Raw genomic sequence first — 20,535 nt, forward strand, 5'->3', positions numbered from 1 at the left:
AGTAGCCCAAATCAAGACGGAACCATACAGAACCAGCAGAGGTATGCACACACACGCACACACACACACACAGCAGATATCTAGGGGCCATTTTAACTCATATATGCATCTTAATTCCCAGATGCTGCTTTTTGTGTGGTTTCAAACACTTCACTTAAGTCTGACATAGAAACTCCTGAACCACATGTTTTTTCCCGTTTATAAACTGACTCCTAGACCTGAGTCTTTATGACAAACACATTGTTCATGAAGAAAGTAAAGTGGTTTCTAATTATTTTGAGTGTAGGTAGACATTAAAAGGCCAGTTCAAACAAACCTTAATTCTAAAACTTGACCTTCTATACAAAATAAAACAGAAAGATATGTCAACTTTGAAATGCAAGTTGTAGGCCGACACAGCCTGATTTGTTTTAGGGTAGGATGCCAAAATAATTTACACACAAAATAGACTAATCTTCAATGGAAGAATTCAGTCTGCACAATTGCTGTAATGTTAAAAGCTGACAGTGAAGTCATCCGGGATGAAATAGCAGTATAAGGTAAACCTACAATTATTTTAACAATTAAAATATTTCAATCAAACTATGTGTATAAAAAAATACTTTTATTCTCTCAAATCACTGAGATATATCACGAGTATAATACACAATTCCACACACTTCTTAGGAATGAAATGGAGGTTTCAGCAACAATAAACAGAGATATTATTGGTACTTGTTTGTATTCCGCGCTTGAGGGTAAATAGAGTCCCTCTGGAAGAGGGGAATGGCGTCAAACGGGTCACATGTAGACTCGAGGTATTTATACGAGACGCTAAATTAGACACATCCGACTTCATTACGACAGCCTGTGAAAAGGCTTCTTAACGATGATTAAAAGAAAGACACACAGACAGATTCAAATAGCCCGAAGGGCTGACTTGCATTTCATGTTTGAACCTCATTATTCAAAGACTCAAAGGGTCCCATGACAAACTGTAAGAATAAGCACTTCAAATATACTGTAGCTTAGTCCAGTGTGATGAAATAGTCTATATAAACTGATAAGTTACTTTTTATGCAATACATTCAATTGGCCTGTCATTTCGGTTTTGAAGGCCTACTCTTTTTTTTAACTCGACAAAATGAGGAAGTCTAGTCTGCAGGTTTTGGGAGAAGACTTGCGTAACATGTCTGGTTCTGGACAACAAACAATGTTCATTTATTTTTACAAGTTACTGATAAAGCCTCTCAGGTGACTGGCAGGTAGCCTACCTCTGTTTTGCGCACTGTGATCAGATAAGGGTCTGTTGACGCAACTGGGCGCTGATGCGGTAAATTACGCACTGTTATACGGAGCTATGGCGAAGGTCAAATCTTCATGATTATCCCCATAATTTCTCAGTCCTGTCGAGGCTTCAGGTACTTACCACTTCTGAGCGTCCGTCTCTGCAGGCGTTTTGAAATCTGGCTTGCCTCTCCTCGTGTGGTCTGTCTCGGAAACCGGTGTATTTGATCTGAATGGAACCATGAGAAAGGCGACATAAATCATTATGTACATTCAGAGCATCCAGGCTAAACAGGCATATTATAACCAAAATACTTCTCCCAAAAGAGCTTCTGTTGTTGCAGGACTGTCTGTAGGCTACACTTTGAATGAAGTCAATTTGTTTATGTAGTCTACAAATGCATAAATAACACTCTATTTACATGTGCAACTGCGTGCGAAGGATGCCACTTTTCTTGCTGAAAAATTATGCTTTATATGACTTGAGCCTAATTCTATTTTTCATTTTTTATTAACTGAATTACGGTATCATATCATACGATAAACCTCGATACGTCCTCTTGTATTCACTCTTACTGAAATGCTTTAAGCGAAATAGGACCGTTCACATGCAACTAGGAAGTCTCGCAACTTTTGAATGTTGGTAACTTACATGTCTTCGCTAGTCATGTTTCATTCTCCAATTCAGAAATAAAACGCTAAGCTCTATGGCGGAGGAACTTGACTTTACTTATAGAAAATAAGTAAGTTGGACAATATCTTCAATTTCAATACTCCGCACTGACATGAACTGGTGCTTCATTTCCGCCACTTAATGAAAAGAATGAAATTAACAAACTTGCCTCGCACTCCCGGCTGAGTTTCCTGAAGAACTCCTCGTTCTCAAATTTACTCCGCTGGTCCGGGACAACCCGAGGCATCTTGAATGTTGTTATGTGATCAATTTTCGGTTGATTTGTTTGTCTGCGAGCGAGAGAAATGCGTTCTCGAGAAACTCCCCCGAATCCCGCTCTTATTTCCTTCCGTCTTCTCTGTCTGATGGAGTGAGTAAGACTATGGCAATGTGCTCCTGAGATATTTACGTTATTGTGGGGCAGAGTCGTACTCTTTTCCCCTTTTCTTAAGATTACCTCAACCCCTGTGCACTCGCCCTAAGCTGCCGCAGAGGACTTGGTATTTATTTTGGCTATAATTATTATTACAGGATTATTGTCCTCCCTCAGTCTCCGTCTACTGACAACAGACGCTCTCAGACTCGACTTTATCCGCGCTGCTGCATGGCTGTGTTACTTCCTGGCTCCTCTGAGTCCGACTTCTGACTGACTGTACACCCAAACTACACCCCCCGTGCCCCCACCCACACCCCCATTCACAATTCTCTCCACTACAGGGCTGTGCTACGCATGCGTTCGGTCCACTCAAACCCCTCGGGCGAAAAAGAGCGTCCACAAGATAAATTGTTGGTACCCAACACTTTTCACCAATTTGAGACATGGACCGAATTAGGCCCATGAAGCCTTCTTTTACGTCAGACCATAAGACGTATTATAAGACTTATTATTAAATATTTAAGTTCGAGTGTGCGATTGCAATTCTGCATTTAGTCATGCATGAAGGGGTTCGAAATAAGAAGTAGGCCCATTACACACATTTTAAATATCCAATTCCATATCCAGCCTAGCAATATACAGTAGTGTCCAATTAAAACAATACCAAAGTATTGTTTTGTTTGGTATTGTTTTCTGAGTTTATATATATATACACATCTCTAACAGCAGTGCAAATAAAAAGTCAGATATGTCTGACTGGCTCAGTATTTTTTATTTGCACTGCTGTTAGAGATGTTTATAGCAGCCATGTTCTTGGGTACTTTTTTTCATTTCCACAGCCTGCTCCATTCCTTTGCGTCCATATCTGCCAAGGACAAGTGCTCAAGTGTCATTCTGCCTTTACTGTTCAACACAAACACATTTCAGAGCAAAACAACTCCCTTTAGCTGAGTCTCCCTGCTTTACAAATCCAGACAAACACCGCCACACACACACACACACACACACACAACCACGCACACACACACACACACAATCACACACACATTAGTCCACAATTCATCTTGTTGACTTGTTCCCTGAAGATTGAAGGCAGACTAATTCATTGCAACATGGAGTACCAGGGTCGGTGCGTTCCACACAGAAGTTCCTACACCGTCCCATGATAAAGATAGAAGAAAGAGGACCATGATTGTTGTGACAGGCGACATTTTGAAACTGTGACTTTCCTCAGGACACAGCACAGAGTAGGAGGGGGTGTAGAGAGGGGCAGATAATGGGGAAGCTGCAGTTAGAGGAAAACAAAGCATGCATTTGGAGGACATGTTTTCACACAGCTAGTCCCTCACTAATCATCCCATCATCATCATCATTATTATTATTATTATTATTATTATTATTATTAGTAGTAGTAGTAGTTGAGTAGTAGTAACAACAGAAAAAATAACTCAAATAAATCTCTCAGATGTTCAGTATTGATGGTGATTCAATCATACACAGACATACACACAGATACACACATATATGTTAAATTATTAGAAATCTTTATTAAATACATAGTGAAACAGCTTCAGTTTAACCGTGACAACACACTGAATTATAATAATTCAGTATCATAAAATATTTAGTTGTCTTTTTTGGTAATTTTTGCCATAACTTAGTTGGTCACAAAAAAAACGTTAGGGTCCAAACCTACCCCCCTTCTCATTGATGCTGCTTCAATGCCAGGGTCCATATGAAACAAGATTATGTTCCAACATGACCAACACAAAACCAAACCAAAATGTTCTCTGATATTTCACATGTAGGGAACTGTGTTTACATCATTTCCATCATATTTAAATAATTAAATGTGATGTGTTTACATACACCTCTGCGTACAGTATCATTTTCCATTGTGTGCATCATGTGATCAAAGTCACTAACACATCACCAGACAACTTAGTCTTAGAACATTCCGGCATACAGGCCTCCATTGAAACAAAGTGTCCCACAAAGCATAGATTGTTTCTACCTAATGAGCTTGCTGATCTGTAGAATAAACTGTCAGAGCCCTCAACAGTGAACAGCTGATGTCAACTGTGCAGATGATAGGAAATTAGGAAAACAAGTTACGCCTGTATGATTATTCATCTGTGTTCTGTGCACGCTGCTGTGTAGATAGAGTAGGCCTGAATTTACTGAAATTAAAGTGCTTTTTTTTAAACCTTTTCTTTTTTCTCTTTCAGGTCTACAGTATAAAAATGTGTTAAAAGCTGTAGCTTCAGGCTAAATGGGATATGTGTGTCCGCAAAATGCTCTTTAATTAATGAAATATTCTGTGGTTACCGTTGGAGACCCATTTTCTGCATATGAATTTGTGGGTGAGGTGTCTATTCCTATCTCTTTCAAAGCAAGATAACCCTGAAAGTTCTAACTAAGACACTTTGGCTGATGCAATATTCTATATTTCATGTGTAGTCTCTCTATGCATAATTTCTATGCTGGCTGAAAACACATTAGAAAGATTTTGTACTCACATATTGTATTGAATATTTAATAATCCCGAGTGAGCAGGCTTATAACAGGACCTGCTGACACAAAACATTTGGCAAAAGGGACAAACAAGCTGTTTTTTGGCTATGAAATTATGTTCAGGCGCTGAATGAACTGAACTGAAACGACTTCGGGAGGACTTTAAAGGATTTCTTTTTGACAGCATTTCACTCAGAATTCTCAAGCACCTGAGAAGGTATGAATGCAGACAAACAGCATGAAGTAGGCCAAAGCACATAAACATGTTGAAATATATACAATGTAAGAATCTGAATGTGTCACAAATCAGCTCTTTAGTCTTTGCTATTTGCTAAATCATGTCTACATGCCTTTACCTCTTTAACGCCCCTACATGCTTTATGTTTCAATGACCAGCAAAGGGGCTGACCCAGAAGCCCATATGTCTGTTTTTACTGTTAGTTATCTTACAGAGAGCCTATCAGAAGCAAAACGGACTGCACTCCTATATGAACTGATAGCGGGTCTGGGGCCATGAAACAGCACGTCCTGAACATAGTGGGTAGGATAGGCCATACAGGTTATTAAGCAAACAGGGCTACGTCAGTGACTGAGAATCAGAGGGTCTCAGCGCCCGAAATGATTAATGGTGTTACCGTACACCCGCCTTCACACCCCCGTACTTACACGCAACGCGCCAAAACAGAAGGGGACGATGACAGTTGCAGCGTCTGGACCGGTGCCGCGAGGAGTGCCCTTCTAAACAGAGTAGGGTGGCGCGAGGCCAGACGTCGGGACGGTCCCAATTTGGCTCCACTGTCCGTCGGTCTGGGTGGAGAGACGGACGGACAGCCATGGACCACGTGAAAGAGTTAAATAACAACAAGCGTCCAGACCAGACGGCCAGACTTCAGGCGGGAAATGTGTAAATGGTCCATGGCATGAGTGGCCTATAATAGCGCGCATTAACAGTGTTGGCTCGAACTACAGATAAACAAAGTCAGGCCCCGTACGTAATAGACTATTATTGTTATTATTATTATTATTATATTATTATTATTATTAGGCTATTATTATTATTTTATAGGCGTACTAGATTAAGCTACTAGCCTTCCACTGGGCCTATTTAACTTGTTAACTTGTGACCTGAACTAGAACTGAAACGAATTTGAGACAGCGTAAACAACTAGGCTAATAGGTCAACATACAGTATGAAGAAAACCAAAAAAAAAATGTGAGTAGCCCTACAATTTCCTCTAAACTGATGACCTGAACACAAATGAAGCTGGATTGTTAACAACTAACACAGTTGTGACATAAATTTCATTCGAATAGTGTTCCAGTTATAGGCTTAAAATTCTTATACATTTCAGTAATAGCGTAGCCTATTGAGCAAACAAGTTGTTTATATCATATGCCATCCAACAGAGGGCGCTAAAATATTAACTTTTTGTTTAAATGCACTGGAAATGCATCACCAGAATATCATTGATAGTTTGACAAAATGAACATTAAAATATCACCATCGGTCATTATGGACATACATATTATATTAATATTTATATTAACATACATATTATATTTATTTATATTAATATAAAGATTAAATACCCCCTCATACACACACATATATATATAGGTATCTAATATTTATATTAATATATATGTCCATAATGACCGATGTTGATATGTTGAATGTTGATTTTGTCAAACTATCAATGATATTCTGATGATGCATCACCAGAAGTGCATTTGATCAAAAAGTTAATACATATGTGTATGTGTGTGTCGAAATATACCTTTAGTTGTAATTGCATACAAAATAAATAAAAATAAAAAATCAAATAAAAAACAGGTTTAAATATATACACATATGTACAATACATAGACAAAGAAAGCCTTTGGGCTATTCGCCTTTATTTGGATAGGACAGTGAAGAGTGACAGGAAGTAAGTGGGAGAGAGATATGGGGTGGGAATCGGGAAATGACCGCAGGTCAGATTCGAACCTGGGTCCCCGTGGGCACTCGGACCCGTACATGGAATAGCCTGCTGCGCCACAGCGCCCCCTAGCCTTCTTTTAAAGGCTTAAACAAAAGTGACTACAGTCTACAAACACAGGTGTAATTTGTATTTTTTTTTTGATTGAATGGTTTTAACAATCAATTAGCACTCTCAGTGCTGTTTGATGAACTCCTGTAAATAGGATAAATCAATCAGACAACATCACAACATCCCGAGGGCACCGGAGCTCAACCTCTCCTGTGTGGCAACCTGATGGGTGTTGAGGGTCTTCCTGTGGAGGATGATTGGTCTATGATGCCTTCCTCTGAGATTAGAACAGCCTGTTGTGGATGGATGTATCGAGGATGACAAGGCTTATTTAAAGAGGCGCTGTCTTACTCTCACACACACACACACACACACACTTACACACAAGCTGGAAGTGCCACAGGCAACAGTGTGCTTGCCCTCACTTCTGAGACACGCACACACACACACAGAGCATATGTGAATGTATGTATGCAAAACATGTACATGATGCACATGAATAGTAGGCAAAGTAATATTTACAAAAGTAAGCAACCAGTGTTGAGTCCAACTTCTTGCCATTTCCACACACACACACACACATACAAATATAATTGGTCCACAGGGGGGGCCATCATTGTTTGCTTCTCGCAACATAACAGCTTTCAGCTGTATTGTTTTTTGCCCTGTCTTTCCAGTGCAGGTAAGAAGGAAATTCCCTGAAGTAGTCAGAGAAAGTGTGTGTGTGTGTGTGTGTGTGTGAAAGAGAGAGAACTGAAAAGAGAGACAGAGAGAAGCCACATAATCACCTCCTCAACAGACAGAAAATTGTGTGAGTTTACAGTAGAGCGCATGGAAACACCATGTGAGTTGGACCATCACACCAAGTAAGTAGCATTCTAATGAAAACCGTGTGTGCCAGTACACACAACGAATCTGGTTCCAGCCGATGGTGTCACTCTTCTCCTTTCACATTTTTTTTTGTATGATTGTGTATATAGTTTCGTGATTTTTCTGTATTTGTAAAATTGTTGTAATGTGAACCACATGTGCTGGTAGTGAAAAGAGGAAGTGAACAGTCGTTCTCTGTGCCACCTGAAGACCCAGTGGGGCCAAGTCATGGGCGCACGGCATCATTCCTCTCCCGAAGACACCAACCACGATGACGAGGGGAGGAGGCGGTTTCCATGGCAACCAGCCGCTTTCAATCTGGGTCCTGACCTTTAACGGATGGATGTGATGAAAGCTTCCACTTGACCCCGCAGTCACTCACAGGGTGACATGTGTGACTCCAGGATCAGGGTGTAGGGGGCACTTCACTGCCTATGCCCAGGGCTATGCCCCTCCTCTGCCCTGTAGTGAACCTTTATCCCTAACTGTCCCCAGTCTCAGTTTCTCAGTCTCCCCAGAAAATGGAAACAGCAGTGGAGAGAACTATTACCCTGGCCAGAATGTCTGTGTGTGCATATGCTAATGTGTGTATTGGCACGTGTCAGTGAGTGTTTGTGTGTGTGACAGAGAGAGGGAGACTTAGTATTTATGTGTCTCGTGTATGTGTGCGGATATGTGTGTGTGAGAGTTTTTTGGGTGTGGTTGTGTTTGTATATAGTTATGTGTGTGCATGTGTGTCAGAGAGGGTTTATGTTTGTGTGTGTGTGTGCGTGCCAGGATGCATAGTGCCTGAGTGAGCACTGAGAGAGAGGCAGAGAGAGAGAGAGAGAGAGAGAGAGGGAGAGATGCAGAGAGAGGCAGAGAGAGAGAGGGAGAGAGAGAGAGGGAGAGATGCAGAGAGAGAGAGGGAGAGAGGCAGAGAGAGAGAGGGAGAGATGCAGAGAGAGAGAGGGAGAGATGCAGAGAGAGAGAGGGAGGCAGAGAGAGAGAGATGCAGAAAGAGAGAGGGAGGCAGAGAGAGAGGGAGAGATGCAGAGAGAGAGAGAGGGAGAGGCAGAGAGAGGGAGATGCAGAGAGAGAGGGAGAGATGCAGAGAGAGGGAGATGCAGAGAGAGAGAGATGCAGAGAGAGAGAGGGAGGCAGAGAGAGAGGGAGAGATGCAGAGAGAGAGAGGGAGAGATGCAGAGAGAGAGAGGGAGGCAGAGAGAGAGAGATGCAGAAAGAGAGAGGGAGGCAGAGAGAGAGGGAGAGATGCAGAGAGAGAGAGAGGGAGAGGCAGAGAGAGGGAGATGCAGAGAGAGAGGGAGAGATGCAGAGAGAGGGAGATGCAGAGAGAGAGAGATGCAGAGAGAGAGAGGGAGGCAGAGAGAGAGGGAGAGATGCAGAGAGAGAGAGGGAGGCAGAGAGAGAGAGAGAGAGAGAAAGAGTGTGTAAGAGAAGCATCCCCAGGACACACCCATCTCTCTCCTGATGTTACCTAATACACAAAGCTGCTGCAGGACTCGCATACATTTCATATTTACTGCCATACACTGGCTGCATGCACACTCAAAGGCACAGGCCCACAATCATAGGCTTTCTTGATTAATACTTACATGATCTATGCAAAATATTGAAATGAATGGAGGGTTAAGCAAAGCAGTGTTTATGTATTTGGTTGTGGGTGCATTCCAATAAGATTGAGGTCAGATGGAGCCCTTGGGGAGTCCTGGTGAAAGCGTCCACATTGCCAGAGGACACACAAATGATGATCTATCTGTCAGTGGCGAGAGGATCCTTGTAACCAATTTCATGTATCCACCCAGAATATGAGATGGGGAAGGCTGCTTGTTGGAGGTCTCTGCAGCAGGCCGTCTCCTAGCAACAGGCAGACGGCGCTGCTGTGCTATAAATAACACTGGTTGTGAGTGTGTGTCTCTGTGTGTGTGTTGTAAAGTGGCTTGCGGGGACAGTGAACAGGGAGAACATTTTTGGGGCATTCCTGGACATTCTTTTGACTCACTACTCTTGCTCGAGCATTTGGTTGGATAGAACAGTGGTTCTCCTACATCACTGTTTGTAATCCTAAGTATTTATGACAACTGTAGAAGAAAATACAGACTATTGCTACAAAATCCCACTGTGAAATACATGATGACTGCTTCCTACTTGCTTGGTTCAGAATGAATTATGAGTGTGTCCTCTTTGTAAGGAAACAAAGACTGCTCTTGCTTCACGCGTGCACATTCTAACACGTTAATTAGCATACTGTGTGGTTGTTCATCGCCCATTCTTCTGTTTGTGTTTTTATTTATGTTTATGTTCTGGGGATCTGACAGGTTAGGCCACAGGGGAGTGGGCTGATGTTGAAAAGGGAGGGGCGCGGAGAGGCCGTAAAAAACGCACTGCCTCTCATCACCTGCAGGGGGAGCAGCTGCATCTCCATCTCAGACCTCATTTCCCATAAGGCTCCTCCTGTCTGTGTTCTCCTGCCAGCCATGCTTCGCTGCTCCCTCCACGTTCCTTGCTTCTTTTCCACTCCATCTTTTTTCTTCTCCATCCCCCTCTTTCCTTATTCCTTCTCTCCATTTCACCTTGCCGTATCTAACAGCTAGAGACTGAAGGTGCATGCGTCCCTGTTCAACGCCCCTTTCGAAGATAGTCCTCAGAGATAACTCCACCCAATCTCACCCCACCCCCCTCTCACTATAGCACACTCACACTGCACACAACGGATTACCAAACACAGGAGCTGAAGGTCAATTGTTTCATATGAAGATTTCCATAATTTATGTAAATTGTGTATTCACTTGAGCACTTGCTAGTTTACTAGATATGCGGTGTGGTTGGTAATTTGCTCCATTCAGGGCTATTTGCTGTGTAGTGTTCTTCTCCCCCCTCCTCTCCTGCCGTCTGTGTTTGTAGGGATCATGTCCCTATGAGCAGCACATGATGAATCATCTGGGCCACTGCTTCATGTGCAAGTCTCTTTAGTGGGCTCAGGTGTGGAGAGCTGACATGATCACTTAGTCTCCATCTCTGGCTACACAAGCAGTCCCTTTCCCCACCCCTCACACTCCTAGTCCATCATCCAGAAGCAATTACCTGATACTGCTCTACATAGCAGCTGACTGTGGCCCAGGTGTGGCGCTGGATCGGCTGGACCCATGCCAGATCTGTTCCCGAGACCGTCCACAGACTGCCTGGAGATCACGTCGGTGGGTACAGTGTTTCTCACTCACCTGTGTGAAGTGCTGTTGGACTGCAAAATGTGCATGGAAGCTGCAGCAGCTGGCGCACACACAGGCAGTGTTGTAGTTTATGCGACCTGACAGCTGATGTTACTGGGTTCATGTATTTACCGGAGGATGTTAGAGGGAACGTAGACACAGGCCTACACATACACAGCTTGTTTAGGATGCTGCTTATATCATATTTCCAGTTACTGATGAGCTCTTTGATGTCTAAAGAGTACGTTTACTCCATATTCAGTCAATAATATTCCTGTGTTGTCTATTTGTAGGTGTACAACCCGTTACACGCACACAGTCTCTCTCTCTCTCTCTCTCTCTCACACAAACACACTCTGGTCCCTTTGGAACCCTGTAGCAGTGTCTTTATTTCCAGCACGTGGACCTGTCACCAGCTGCAGACGCGCCATGCCACTCCCCTGTGGGCCTGTGCCTGTGCCTTTCCCTTCAGCTGCACGTCTCTTCCGCACACTAGGAGCCGACGACGAGTTGCTCTGAGCCTGTAGTTTGTTCACCCAGCCAAAACCCCAATCAGGAGTCTGAACCTCTGAACCTGTGTCCTAACCCAGGAGAGGCCCAATACCACGCACGGGCAGAGGATGGGGGGAGCTATGGTCACTTGTTTAGCTTTCACCAAACCACTGTCAGGGGACCAACAGCACATGATGACAAGCTCCTGATAACAGCCTTTGTTAGTTAACTTTGGATTGTAGCTTTTGTTAGTTGTTAACCTCCGATTGGATCTGTGTGGACTGATTCAACAAGATCTAACTGACCAGATTTGTGTATGATTGTCTATATTTTTGTTCTATATTTTTGGAATAAATGGGGCGATATGAGGCAAAAAAAAAGCTGAATAATTTGATATGATGTATGACAAAATCCAATTTTTCTCAGATGGAACAGTGCGAATAATACATTTTCCCGTTTGCCCGATTTTGCATACACTGACCATAATGTAAGGCAAGAAGTATGAATGTTGATGATATCATATGTAAATGAATGCATATGTATGCACGCTGGAACTGGGTCACCAAATCTCTGAGATAAAAATGTTTAAGTGTGTTTAGCCCGCAAATACTAAATTATACACATGGGTCATGTTCACAGAATGAAAGATTTCACATATTGCAGCCTCTATGTCTATGAGCCCTCCGGCACCTCCTGCTCTGTGACCAGTCGCCCTGCCTGCTGCTGATTTAGTTCAGTAGTGGCCTGGGAATCATATTACTGACATATTATGAGACAATGGACATATTACGAGACGACGGCTCGTGTTGCTGTGGTGGTGTTGGTGTGGCTGGTTGTAGCCCTGCTGTTCCTGGTTATGCAACTGCTACCCACACACTCATCCATCCGTCCCTCCACCCACCCACCCACTCAGAGCTGGCCCTGCTCTGGCCCAGATGTGGGTCAGAGTCGTTTCTGAGTTGTTTGTTTGTTTGTTTGTTTGTTTTGTGACCCAGAGAAGTGCCCCTGACAGCTGTAAAGCAAATACAGGGATATGCCACCAAATACGACAAGGCAGGAGGAATCCTGCAGACAGACACCCTGCTGAACGAATAGGAAAAGGGTTAAAAGAGGGAAGCGTATGTTTGCGCATGATGAGTTGGTTGCTCACCTCTATGTCTATGGTATTTATGGTCAGTGTTTTTTTGACAAAAAAGAAAAGCTTCACAGTATGCAGTATTAACTTCTCACTCTTGTTTCTCACTGAGCAGATAAAAACACACATTTCTAAGTTTGTTAAATAAAACAGTACAATGAAAATGTTTCTGTTTTAAATGTGGTGTGCTTATTGCAATGCACTTTATAACACCATTATCCAACATAAATTCAAAATATAATGCTTACAACTTACATGAACCCAAGCATGACCTTATCCCTTCAGTATATCTTACAATGAGATGCTATTATATATGCAGTACATTATTATTAATGAATAATGGTAGATAGAATTAAGAACAAGAACTTGTGTAAGCCTGCCTCACATAAACTAATGTAAAAGGTAGCTGAAAAACACAAGGATAAACCTGGACAGAGGATAAACCTGGACCCAGAGTCATATAGATGAATGGACAAGTGGACTGCACCCCCGGTGGATGAAAAGGGCAGGAATGCCACATGTGATTTATTAGTGTTTTTTTTCTTTCTCTCAACATACTCATGCACACGTTACACATAAACGCCAGCGGCAACCAGTCAGTCTCAAACCCTGCAGTGAGGAGGGGGGGGGGGGGGGGGGGGGGGGCGCAGAGGCAAACCGGGGTGCATTAAACAGGGCCAGGCAAAAGAGCATGTTTCAAAGAAGGGCAAGAGGCCGGGTCAGGCCGGGGAGTGTGTACGCATCACAAGGGTCGGCAGCAGTGGCGGCTAGGATGTGGGTGGAGAAGAACAACTGGAGTCAAGATGCGCTAAGTTTGAAGTCATGAAAACTGTGGCTTTTAATGTACACACTACATTCGATTGGTTTTTTTTTTAAATCCAGCACGAACATCCCACATGAAAGAACAACCATTCACTAAAGAAGAGGGAGAAAAAAGCAGCACAAAAAGCATTCACTGGGAGAAAATCAAAGGAGAACAAAAGAGAGAGATAGAGAGAGGAAGAGAGAGAGAAGGGGGTATGGGTCCTGGGTGGGGGTTACGGGTGAAAGAAACCTAAAGCTGAACTGGTATATGCCATTATACGCAGTAATCTTTTTTTCCTTTTTAATTCCAAAACTGAGAAAGGGAGAGAGAGAGAGAGGGAGAGGACAAGAAGTGGGAGCAGGAGAGATACATCGTTCCAAATCTACGGGTGACGTGTGAGCTGTGCTTTTCTATGCAGACCTGGAAGGTGTTTGAGTACAATTCCCCAAAAACGAGATAGAGAGATAGAGAGAGAAATAGAGAGAGATAGAGAAATAGCGCATGGATCTGTACAGCAGTGCACACCCCCCACCCAAACCAGCCCAGGGGGCAGGGAACGTGCTCCGAAAGTGGTTTTTCCAAAACAAAACAAAAAAAAAAACAAAAAAAACATCTTCATAATAATAAAAAAGATACATATACTGTAATTCAGGTTCATTAAAGACACTGTGATGCAGGGGAAACAGGCAAAAAGAAATTTGGTACAATTTACCAACATCAACATGGGTAAGTCTGTGAAAACGGTTCTAGAGTGGAACGCAAGAACCCTTGCAAAACTTTTTTTTAAAAAAGGGGGAGAGAGAGAAAAAATGTTCTGTAGCTACAAAGCACAAGAAATATACTTTTAATAATATTACAGAATCATCATTTTTCATTGATATTGTTATTATTTCAATGTTGTCATTATCATCTTTGTTATTATTGTTGTCATAATCATCCTTTTCTTTTTTTCATCTCTTTCTCAGAGTAAATTTTTCTACGTGTAAAGACTCTATAACCGGAGGAACTACAGCTTTCTACTAAGACACACAGCCCCAATGACCCAACGTCCGAAAATCACCATGTCAGAACAACGGGCAGAACAGCTGTCTATTCCCCTGCCCCCCCCACCCACCTCCCCCAACCCAACCCAACCACAACCCACTTTTTGCTGTTGTCTTTTTCTTTTTTATGTTTTTTTTCTATTTTGCACTTTTTGTAGGTTTTTTATTTATTTTTTAATATCATCTATGTGAAGCATTTAACTGTTTCTTTATACAAAGGCTGTAGGGTCATGCTAACTTGAGACACAAGGCCAGTGCGAGAGGACTCCATTACCCAGCCCGTAGACAAACAAAACAGGAAGTCAATGAGAGGTGAGGGATGATGGGAGGTAGGAAGTGATGTAAGGAGAATGAGGAAAGGAGGGGGAGGACAGAGGTGGGTCAGAAGAAGAAGAGGTGACAGACAACCAATAAATAAATTAATAAATTAATTAACGACAATAAAAAAGTAGAAGTTCCTTACATGACAATGTTAATAGGTTCTCATTACAGTGAACTAGTGTTTCTAGAACTATTCCCAAACTTGTCATTCTCAGGAGATTGGCACTGATATGACACTTTTCGTCGATTTGATTGGTTTAGAGGCCAGGGCGTGCACACAGCTGTGGCCCCTTTTTTCCACAATGCACACAGGCAATGGAGGTGGCCTACTAAAGTGACAGGGAATAACAGCGTGAACGACAGGAAACAAACAAAGAAAAGAACATTAGAGAAGCTGAGAGGGTGCAATCCCGGGCGCCTTCTTTCTCTGGAGTATCAACTAGCCTAACAGAACTAATAGGATCGCCATGAAAACCCAGTCTGAAAAAAGCTCAAACAAACAAATGAAAATATGAAAACAAAAAAAAAAAAAAGAGGAAAAGATGAACCCGCTACAGCTCAGCCTGTTCTCACTGACCATAATCATTATCATAGTGCTCACTACGGCTACAGGCACCATAACTGTCCAAGTCATTGATAGAGCTATTGTTTTCTCATTTCTCAAGTCATACAGCAGTACGCTCAGGCAGACATGGACAGGTCAGCATCCCTGACTGATCGTCACGTAATAAATATACATACAATGAACAAAGAACACACACACAAAAAAAAAAAACATTACAAAAACAATAGAACAAAAGACATTTTTGTAAAATAAGGGTTGTTTAGTTTCAACAAAAAGACACCGTGAGAAAGGAAAAGAACTACAACTGCAAAAGATGGGAAAAAAAAAAAAAAAAAAAAAAAAAATGAAAACAAAAAAAGGTCCCAACTTTGTTCTAAAACCATAAAGGCTGGGTTTCTATAAGAAATCAGTTCTGTTGGCAGCTCCTTGAAGACAAACTAAAAACATTATATATATATTCATATTTATATTTATATATATATATGTATGCCTATTTTAAAATTATCATTATTATTATTTACCAACTTGCATTTTCAATAATAATCATTACCAAAGAGGTGACGTAAGAGAGAGCTGCGCGACCTCAGTACAGGCCACAACCTCGCAGGTTGTTGGCGATGATGATGTCGGTGACGGCGTCAAACACCACCTGGATGTTTCCTGTGTCGGTGGCACAGGTCATGTGACAGTAGATCTCCTTATTGGGCGAGCGGTTCTTGCTCTCGAACTGTGCTTGGATGTAAGCGGCGGCGTCCTCATAGGTGTTGGGCCCTGCAGGGCGGTGGAGGGTGAGGGCGGAATGACATGGGAGAAGAGAGGGAGATGGAGAGAGAGAGGAAAAGAGGGAGAAAGGGGGTGAAGAAGAGAGAGAGGGAGGAAGGGATGACAGAGGCAAAAAAGTAAAGGGAGAAAAAGAGAGAGGAGAGGAGTGAAGGAATGGTACCAAGAGGAGAGAGAGAGAAGAGAGGGGGGATGAAAGAGATATGAAGATGACATGAAAACAAAGGAGTGAGAGAAAGAAGGGGAAAGAAGAAAGAGGGAGAAAGAAGACAGTCAGTGAGACAACGTGAGAGAAAGTCAATGAACACGATATCAGAGACAAGTGAACAGAGAGGAAGAACAAAGAGAAGAGAAAGGAAAGCCTACATCTCCTCAATCACATGCACCTCTACACGAGTACAGACCAGCAGGAGCCTACATCTCCTCTGAGTACAGACCAGCCTACATCTCCTCAATCACGCGCACCTCTACACGAGTACAGACCAGCAGGAGCCTACATCTCCTCTGAGTACAGACCAGCCTACATCTCCTCAATCACGCGCACCTCTACATGAGTACAGACCAGCCTACATCTCCTCTGAGTACAGACCAGCCTACATCTCCTCAATCACGCGCACCGCTACATGAGTACAGACCAGCCTACATCTCCTCAATCACGCGCACCTCTACATGAGTACAGACCAGCAGGAGCCTACAGCTCCTCAATCACGCGCACCTCTACGAGTACAGACCAGCCTACATCTCCTCAATCACGCGCACCTCTACATGAGTACAGACCAGCCTACAGCTCCTCAAACACAATTGTTCATATAAACAATCACATGTTTTGTACAGTAATGTGACTGAATATATCTAATAACTATTTTATCTAGAATTAAAAGTAATAATTACCTTCATAATATTGCTACTAGACTACTAATAGTAATGTAAAATAAAGTTTGTCTAATTGTCCTTTCTGCTGCTCTGACTTTGCATCACATGCAACAGCTGTTGGAGTGGAGCTCTGCCTCTGACTCGTAGTGGTGCAAGCCAGAGGGAGAGTCAGAGTTCTGTCTGGTCGGCTGAGAGCCACATCAGCTGCTCTGCACCTCAGCAGCCGTCCTGCTAGCACTCAGCTATCTCACACATCAGCAGCCCGGGACACTCAGCAGCGCACCTCACTGATTAATCTGGACATGTTCGGTTCTGGCCAAACTCGCCGTGAGGTGAGGATACCCAGGCTTTGATGCAGGGCTGACCCAAATCTGCAGCGCCTGGCCTACTGAGCTACTGAGCCAAAAATAAAAGGAACGTGAGGCTACCCCAAAAGATGCAGATGGATCTGAAGAGGCGGGAGAAACAGCAGCATGGATTCTGGGTGTTTCAGAAGTGTGTGTGTGTGTTGTATTGGTCATATGTAACACGTGTGTAAGACCACAAATTATGTATGAGTGGGGGTGTGTATGTTTGATAAACATATATGGTGTCTGTGTGTGTGTGCATATGCACTGGTGTCTGTGGGTGTGTATATGTGTGTATGTGCACTGGTGTCTGTGTGTGTGTGCATGTGCACTGGTGTCTGTGAGTGTGTATATATGTGTGTGTGCATGTGCACTGGTGTCTGTGTGTGTGTGCACTGGTGTCTGTAAGTGTGTATATATGTGTGTGTATGTGCACTGGTGTCTGTGAGTGTGTATATATACTGTATGTGTGTGTGTATGTGCACTGGTGTCTGTGAGTGTGTGTGTGTCTACTGAAGAGTGGGGCTTCACGCATCCATCACTGCCTCAGCTCTCTCCCTGGCTGCTGAAGCGTGCTGCAGCCTGCGCTGCTCGGCGGCGGATCGCTCATGGCAGCTGCCCATGGCCCTTATCTCTGGCTTTTCTCTGCTCTTTTCTGTTCACAGGTCAGCGTGCAAACACAATGCTGAGTCTTTCTGACAACAGTGATTCCAATGAAAAGACTAATGTGTTGATTTGTTTGGGTCAAGTTTGAACAGAGGGTCTTACACAGGATCAGTCATCTTATTTATTATTATTATTATCTTGGCTATGTGGATATCCAGGCCCGATGGAATATGTCTTTAAAAATCCTCGAAATGGACTTCCTCAAATAACGCAACATCCCTTAACCCAAACCAAACACCAGAATGGGAATAGTTTTGCTATGGTTTGGGGGACAAGCTTGCTCCACTTGGTTTGTTTATGGAGCCAGGGCTGTATTGACCATTTTTTTACAGCATACAAGGAATGGAGAGCTAGTAGCATAGAAATCTAGACGCTTCCTAGCAGCAGCAAATTACATTTGCTTCCAGGGCTAGTCTAGCAACTCTCCGTTGGCTTGTGAGCTCGAAAAATTAAACCTCTATCAGGCCAATCAAATCGTGTAGAGTCGTTAGGCGGGCTTAACATAATGATTGATGGCAGAGTTGCATCGGTTTGGCTTGAATTCCTTGCTACTTGAAAACAAAGAAGATGGATGTTGTTGTTGGCCAACAGTGTGACACGAGTTAAGCTTTTTTTAAGTTGGCAAAAGTTTGAACTAGCCAACTAGCTCCGCTGGTGGGAAAACGTATGGGACTCATAGCGCTGTCCTATTGCGTGCAATCCCGCCCCTTGGACTGAGCACTGCGAATGGTGAGTGCCCAGACCCTACATTTGAATGTGGGTCTGGCTCGTCAGACTAGAGAGCTAGCAGATCATGAGGAGAAATTTGCTGAGTGTGACAAAAATTGTTACAGGTTAGAAATTGTTATAGGAATTGCTTATGGTACACTTTAATTGGGTCTTTCATTTGGAGATATGCTTAAAAACTAAAACTCTGGTTCTCCTTTGGTCACGTTGTGAGACAAAGCTCACATTCTAGTTCCTTATTTTCTATTTAAGTACAATTATAAGAATTATCTTATTAATTTATTATTACTCAATCTATATGCAAGTCTGATTTGTAAATGTTACAGCAAGGAGGACTAAGAGTCCTGAGAGAGGTAAGCTGGTCAGGAAAGCGTTAGAATATGATGATGGTAGACTCTTACCTGTGTATTCAGGGAAACAGATACTCAAGGCGGATTTCTTAATCTTTTCAGCAAACAGGTCTTTCTTGTTGAGGAAGAGAATGATGGAAGTGTCAATGAAGAATTTGTTGTTACAGATGGAATCGAAGAGCATAAGAGACTCATGCATGCGATTCTGCAAAGGGAAACAAGAAAGAGGAGAGAAAGAGAAGGGAATAGAGGAGAAGAGAAATATAGGAATAGAAAGAAAGAAAGAAAGAAAGGTAGTGGGAAAAGGAGAACAGATTAGAATTAGGTGTACAAACCACCACAAAGGAAGTTGAACCCAGACAGTTGTTGGAATAAAAGTGGAGAAAGCATAAATTAGTGTAAGCGCCACTTTCACCCAGCATAGATGTGTGCCAAATGTGTGTGTGTGTGTGTTGGAAAGCACAGAATCCAGTAGAATAGAATGGGCTGGAACATGCTGTGGGAGAAGCAAACTTGAAAAAAAAAAAAAAAAAAAGAGACTGGAAACAAAGCATAGCTGAACAGCAAATTCATTCTGTGCTGTTCCCTCTGCTGCAGGTTTTACAAGGCTGCTGTACCCAGTAGAAACGAGTGAAGGGATATGGACAGAGAGAGATAGATAGATAGATAAAAAGCGAGAGAGAGAGCATGGCATGTTGCCACAATATGCATTGTTATGTGTATTCATTTCCTGTGCGTCTTTCTGGCAGCTATTGAGATTCTCCCCATGAACAATGACACTATTTAATAAGCGGAACACTTTTCTTCCAGGAGGACATGAGAGACAGAAAATAGAGTTCTTGAGAAAGAGAGAGAAAGAGTGAGAGAGAGAGAGAAAGAGAGAGAGAGCAAGAGCACAAAGCAGAGGTGTGATCCTGCGTACATACAGTAAAGGTTAAGCTCTCCAAAATCTTAATCAATAATGTCCTTTTTGCACTTCACACATAAAAATGCAAGCCACATTTTCCTAAATCTACTTCCACAATAAAGTGCACATTATGGTGAGTTCACACAAAAATTGACTGAAAATCACATTTCTAACAATCCTACCCCTTGATCTAGCACGAATATATATATACACAAACCGCAGGCACGCACGCACCAAACAGTGGAGCATAGAAAAGAGCAGCTTAAAAGAAATCGGAAACAGTAAGAGAGATGATGCCAAACACCGTTAAGAAGACTCACTCAAGACTCATTAAGCACGGGACACTGAGTTTCATGGGCTCTTTAATCAATCATTTTTTATATAAATACATATTAATCGTTCAAATAAATAATGTCAGCAGCGACAGAGACATTCAAAAAACCAAAACAAAACCAAAAAAAAAACCCAAAAACAAAACAAATACTAATTACAGCAGAGGTGCCGGCGGGGCTGCAGGCTGACGGGCCCATAGAGGAGCTCCAGAGGGGAGGACAGCGTTTACCTGCCGCTAAAGCACAGCTGGCGCT

At 42.7% G+C, this 20,535-nt stretch overlaps 2 protein-coding genes across 5 annotated transcripts in view; both read right to left on the reverse strand.

The window, feature by feature from the left end:
• Window positions 1-2,566, reverse strand: part of cbfb (core-binding factor subunit beta) — a 38,530-nt gene extending 35,964 nt beyond the window's left edge. For all 4 annotated transcript variants that reach the window (XM_076267495.1, XM_076267471.1, XM_076267487.1 and 1 more), the window contains exons 1-2: window positions 2,109-2,566; window positions 1,409-1,495 (exon numbers count right to left, since the gene is read on the reverse strand). In XM_076267495.1, the coding sequence (XP_076123610.1) occupies window positions 1,409-1,495; window positions 2,109-2,186 (165 nt within the window). In that variant the 5' untranslated portion in view covers window positions 2,187-2,566. The remainder of the gene's footprint in view (window positions 1-1,408; window positions 1,496-2,108) is intronic.
• A 13,289-nt stretch (window positions 2,567-15,855) lies between these two features.
• The window catches only part of gnao1a (guanine nucleotide binding protein (G protein), alpha activating activity polypeptide O, a), a 97,198-nt gene continuing 92,518 nt past the window's right edge, over window positions 15,856-20,535 (reverse strand). The window contains exons 7-8 of the mRNA XM_076267512.1: window positions 19,093-19,246; window positions 15,856-16,070 (exon numbers count right to left, since the gene is read on the reverse strand). Coding sequence (XP_076123627.1) covers window positions 15,883-16,070; window positions 19,093-19,246 — 342 coding nt within the window. The 3' untranslated portion in view covers window positions 15,856-15,882. The remainder of the gene's footprint in view (window positions 16,071-19,092; window positions 19,247-20,535) is intronic.

Source organism: Alosa pseudoharengus, unplaced genomic scaffold, assembly GCF_046254945.1.
Source record: "Alosa pseudoharengus isolate Yale_2024_CS ecotype anadromous, Long Island Sound unplaced genomic scaffold, YU_APseudo_1.1 YU_APseudo_1.1_scf_10, whole genome shotgun sequence".
In the NCBI taxonomy this organism is placed as follows: Eukaryota; Metazoa; Chordata; class Actinopteri; order Clupeiformes; family Clupeidae; genus Alosa; species Alosa pseudoharengus.